The sequence below is a fragment of the Carassius auratus genome, unplaced genomic scaffold (genome assembly GCF_003368295.1).
Source record: "Carassius auratus strain Wakin unplaced genomic scaffold, ASM336829v1 scaf_tig00216324, whole genome shotgun sequence".
Classification (NCBI taxonomy): Eukaryota; Metazoa; Chordata; class Actinopteri; order Cypriniformes; family Cyprinidae; genus Carassius; species Carassius auratus.
Window position 1 is genome coordinate 54,682 of NW_020528509.1, and position 5,799 is coordinate 60,480.

At 39.2% G+C, this 5,799-nt stretch overlaps 1 protein-coding gene across 1 annotated transcript in view; it reads left to right on the forward strand.

Annotated features, from left to right (window-relative positions):
* The window catches only part of LOC113097523 (lysine-specific demethylase 2A), a 31,225-nt gene extending 25,833 nt beyond the window's left edge, over positions 1-5,392 (forward strand). The window contains 5 exon segments of the mRNA XM_074559913.1: positions 3-666; positions 1,799-1,962; positions 2,087-2,233; positions 2,331-2,546; positions 4,256-5,392. Of these exon segments, the coding sequence (XP_074416014.1) occupies positions 3-666; positions 1,799-1,962; positions 2,087-2,233; positions 2,331-2,546; positions 4,256-4,437 (1,373 nt within the window). The 3' untranslated portion in view covers positions 4,438-5,392.
* Positions 5,393-5,799: the final 407 nt, after the last annotated feature.

The window sequence follows — 5,799 nt, forward strand, 5'->3', positions numbered from 1 at the left end:
ACGGGACGATGATGATGAGGAAGACAGTGAGGAACAGGACTTTGAAGGAGAGGACGATGAGATGGAAGACTTAGATGATGGAGGAGAGGAAGATGATGATGAGGATGGAGAGAACCAATCAGACTCTGATCCTGACCCACCCGTCTTACTAGTCTCAGACTTGAACGATGACCTGCTGAATGATTCCTACCTGACTGTGACCCTCCAGCGTCCTCCAAAGGCCAAACGGGACCCGGGCTCCATTGTACCCAAACTGGAGGCGGCTATGTCTCCCCGAACACCTAGCGGTCCTGGTTTTGTCCAGCGCAAAACTTTACCCAAGACCCGACTCAGGAACAGCACCTCGACGCCAGCTGGAAATGGCCTCTCTCAGTCCAAAAGCGGGCACACATCCGGCCGCCACACAAGGCGGAGCTCCAACCAGGACGGTCGAGAGAGAGACACTGCGTCACCTTCCTCTATGTCTTCTCGATCCTCTATTTCTCCACCTCCTCCTCCTCCAGCCATCAACACTTCTTCTCCTCCTTCCCTCCTCTCTCATCCCTCATTCCGTGATGTAGGAAACGAGCGTGGCTGTGAAAAGGACATTTGGATGTCTGTGTTCCGGTACTTGGGTCGGACGGATATGGCTGTGTGTATGAGAGTCTGCAAGGCTTGGTACAAGTGGTAAGTGTAGTAGTTAGTTAAAGCCTAAACAGTTCCTTTTAACAAGCTAAGACGTTCCATAAAATTGTCTGGTTTAGTTTTTATCAGATGAAAGGCCTTTTCACATTAGAGAGAAATGATTCAACGAAATAAAACTCAAATTGCGATATAGTTTATTACTATTATCAAAACTCAAAATCTGTGATATAATTAAATATATTTGCTTTGGGTTTTAGAGGCAAGTGTGGATCTGTTCATTTACATGCAAACAGCTCATGATTGGGTGTTTTCAGTAGGGGAGTGCAATAATGACAAATTATATCTCAATATTTTCGGAAATTGTCTAATTATACAATATTTTTCTGAGCATGTTATTGTGCTGGTAATTTGGCAGCTTTAGGACTGTTGTGGACCACTGACTCCCAAAGCTTTTGATATTCTTTTGTATTCTGTGCGGTGAATAGTTTGTCGAAATAACAGAAATCAACTTCTTATAAATTTAAATTGCTTTTGTTAGTCAAATAAGCGCACACTATTATATTTACTACCTGACGATATTTACCCTGAAGAACTTTCCAACTTAACAGGGTCGGGGGAAAAATAACGTTAACTTTTTTTTTTTCTTTTTTTCTTCTCCTTCTATGGGCATCTCTATCTTTTTATGAGGCCATTTTTCCTAAACCAGTTAAATGTATGCATCATCTTTTGTGTCATTCTTAAATGTCAAACGTAAATACTGAGACTGTTACCAATATTTTAATGAAGTAAAAAAATGCATTTTTTTTTTTCTTGTTTCGTATTTCAGGCCCCAAAAAAACACATTCGGTCTGATCAGGGCCTAAATGTGCTTGCTCCGTAGTCTAACCTACATCATATAGTGTTTGCCTGCACTCAAAAATAATGACAAATTGCATGTTGTTTAAACGACAATTAAGATATTATCATAGATTATATACATCACACATCCCTATGCTGGGGTCGACAAAAAAGAATATATGATAAAAACTAATTAGCATTTTATTTTTCAGTTTTTTGACCGGAGTACACGATTTTCAAAGTTATAGTTGTCTTGGTTCATAGTTGTAATCAGTAATTTTTTTTTTATTTCTTTTTTCTTCTCTCAGTAATTGTTTTGTTTCTCTCCTGCTTGTAGGTGTTGTGATAAGCGCTTATGGACACAGATAGATCTGAGTCGATGTCGGGCACTCAGTCCTCAGGCTCTGACAGCCATTATAAAACGACAACCCTTGACACTTGACCTCTCCTGGACTCCAGTATCAAAGAAACAGATTGCCTGGCTCATTCATCACCTCCCAAGTACAGTTTACCCAAATCTCAGTCTTTTATAGATCCTAACAGGTCTTAACTCAAATTAAATTGCTTAAAAATAAAACATGCATCACAGTCCAGAATAACATGCTCGCTCTAATTTTTTCCACAGGTTTGAAAGATCTAACAATGTCAGGTTGCTCGTCATTATGCGTGTCAGCGTTAAGTACACCGAGCTGTCCAGGTTTGAGATACCTTGACCTGAGTTGGGCCGTGGGTGTCAAAGATTCACAAATAAAAGACCTCATTGTGCAGCCAGGTGAGACACTCATAATCATCATTAATGAGACTGTGAGACATTAATGAGAGCTGAGATTCACTCTCCTCTTTCACCTCTGCTTTCTCTTGTCACACAGGCAGTGAAAGTCGCAGTCGGCTGAGAGGTTTGCTCACTCTGCGCTTGGCTGGTTTGGATGTGAATGACTCCACCCTGAAGATGATTGTCAGACATATGCCTTCACTGCGCCGGTTAGATTTATCCCACTGCCAGGGGCTGACAGACCAGTCCATCAACCTGCTCACCACTACGGGCTGCAACACTCGCAACACACTCAGACAGCTCAATCTTGCAGGTACCCTCCACCTTCTGAAAATACCTAAATGTTCTGCCTACATTGTGTTCAGGTTATCCTTGTGGTGCCCAAGAAAACACAACTAGTGCTAAAAACAAAATCTTGGAAACACTTTAGTTTAGGGACCATTTCTCACTTTTAACTTGTTTAGTAGCATGCATATTGGCTGTTTATTAGTACTTCTAAAGCACATATCAATGCCTTAATCTGCATGACCATATTTTAGATGCTTTAATCCTTCTCCAAACCTAAATGTAACAACTACTTAGGAGTTTGAGGCTAAAATCATTGTTAATAGTGAGAATTGATCCCCAAACTAAAGTGACCAAAATCTTAGTCTAAAATTCAGTTCCAGATCAAATTAAAGGTCATAAGTATTTTAAATTTAGTTTCAGTTAAATATGAGTGCTGCAAGTTGTCAATGTCGCAGTTACAGATTACCATGCCTTTATGCCAAGCAATAGCTGATGATCTATTATAGATGAATTATCACAATGTTAACTTCATGGTTTTAATGTTGTAATATATTGTAGATGGTTGTAAGAGTGCATACCTTTGAATGAGCAGCTGGAAGTAATTAAGGATATTTATTTCAAAATAAGAGTCCCTGTGTATTTCGGGCTTGTTTATACTTGAAAGTTAAACATTATGCATAAACTCTCTTGGAAATTATTGGTATTTTGGCTTCATAAACTGTATCTGGCATTTAATTGAACATTTAAACTTTTTTTAACTTCTCCCTGTCACAAGAAGGAAATAATAAGAATTTAAATAAAGGGGTGGTTGATTGCGAATATTTTATTTATTTTTACGTTTGTGTGTGATTATTGCTGTTTTAGCAATAACAATATCTAGAGGCAGTATACCCAATCACAACACACACTGGACCATGTTTCTAAAGAAAGGAGCTAAATAAAACCAGGAAATTATGTGAGAAAAAAAATAAAGATAGCACATTAGACTGCACCCCATAAACACAATCCAAGAAAAATAACGATCAACCACTCATTTAAGCACAATATATAGATTTTAGTTTGTTCTATATGGATGTATAGTATTAACTTTGGTTTTGCTTAAAGAAATAGTTTACCCAAACATTTCAATTTGATGATCGTTTGCTCATCCTCAGGGCTTCGGAGATGTAAAAGAGTTCCTCATCACAACAGATTTAGAGATATTTGCTTCATTCCATCACTTTCTCACCAATGGATCCTCAGCAGTGAATGGGTGCCATCAAAGTCCAAACAGCTGATTAAAAACATCATAATAATCCACAAGTGATTCAAGCTATCAGTTAACAGCTTGTGGAGTGAAAAGCTGAATTTGTAATAAACAAATCCATCAAGGCATTTCATCTTTAAATTATTGGCTAAAATCCATAATAAATCCATTCCTTCTTCCAGAGGAAGTAAACTGTGCTTGTAAACGGTGCATATTTCTCTCCCGATTCAGACGAGAGGACATCTCCCTGCCGAAAGCGGTATTATGGATGGAGGTATTTTAACTGGAAACAACAGTTTGAAGTAAAGAACATTTTGATGGATTTGTTTTTGCAAAGAATTATTGTGATTGTTTTTATCAGCTGTTTGGACTCTCATTCTGACGGCACCCATTCACTGCAGAATATCCATTGGTGAGCAATTGAAGTAATGCTGAATTTTACTCCCTGTTGGTGGTTTAACCTTTTCTCTCTCTCGCTCTTTCTCTAGGTTGTAATAAGTTGACAGATGCTTGTCTGACCTATATGAAGCGACTATCGGCTCTGACTCTGTTGGATCTGCGAGGCTGTAGGAACGTGACTCGACGCGGCTGTGAAAACTTCATCTCTGACCTGTCCTACTGCACTGTATTCTGCCTGACCGAGGACAAACTCATTCAGAGAATATCATAACATGCACACGCAAACACACACACATATACATACACACACAGTCTCCACACAGCTCTGCTTGGCGAGCTCACGAGTGCTCCATCCCACTCAATGCAGGCTCATCTGGCCTGAATGGGAAGATGAGGCTGAAGAAAAGAGACGGATGGAAGGATATGGCCGCTGTTTTAGAAGAAGGGTAAAAACAGGCTGACAGGATAGGTTATTTTCAGCACAATCTTCAAGAAGAGGATTTTATTCCCACAACCCATGAGACCCGATGCAAACACATCCAGCGTGTGGCTTTTTTCTCCTTCTCTGGGCATTCAGCCTAATCCAAAGTGACGCTTTCAGAAGATGTTGCTGATATGCTTGAAACTGAACTTCACAATCCAGCCCAGGATCAAGAGATTCGGTCCAAGTGTGGCCTCTGATGCTGCAAGGAAAAAGAAAATGACCGACATGGCACGTCCTGATAGTGCTCATCTGCCACATCTTGATCAAAGAATCTAGTGGCAGCACAGGATGAATCTAAACCTGAATCAGCTTCAGCTTACCGATCCAGACCGTTCACTCATGATTTGTTAGTGGCTTTATGTCTGAACGCAGATTTTGGACGTTCAACCTTTCTGAAGGTTCTGCTGCCTGGATGTTTGTAGACCTTTAACTCACCACACTAAGTTTTTACTCGCTCGTACCAAACAAAAATCACTATTTCTTTGTTTTCTTTCATCTGATGTTTTGTTCTATTGCTTGCTGTCATGTCAAATGGGCGATTTTACATGCATTCTCCTGTCCTGTCTAAACTTCGAGGGTTGCTCACAGTTAAGGCTCAATTGTTCATTTACCCTTGAAAAGCTATAATTTAAGTGCAACTTGTAGCAACACGATAGCAATTATTTTGAGGACTTCTTAAATATTTTGTTTTGTTTTGTTTGTTTTTCATGAAAAAGCAGAAAAATAAAAAGTGGAAAGCAAACAATGTGTATGACTTCACTTAGACCTATTTGTCATGTATTGCCTTTTAGCACAGAATTCATTAATATTTTGTCATTTTATGTACACAGACCTAATTTTAACGCTTCCATACAGAACTTCTCATGTATGATAAGGGTTTGCAGGATAGAAGTAGAGTCACAATTGCAGTATTAGTCAACTGAAATGGGATTTTAATGGCCAGAGTGCAGGGTGGCTGCACAAAATATTTTGTACAAAATACTTTCAGGTAAGAGTGCATTTGTCTTACCTTCCTTATTCGTAAGATGATGATGATAAATGGGCTAGAAAGATTTAATTTGCATTCAGACAAAAAACTGATAAAACCTGCTGCATGTGAAGGGGTGTGTGAAAACGGTGATCATGAAGAATACAAATATCCTCAAGTTC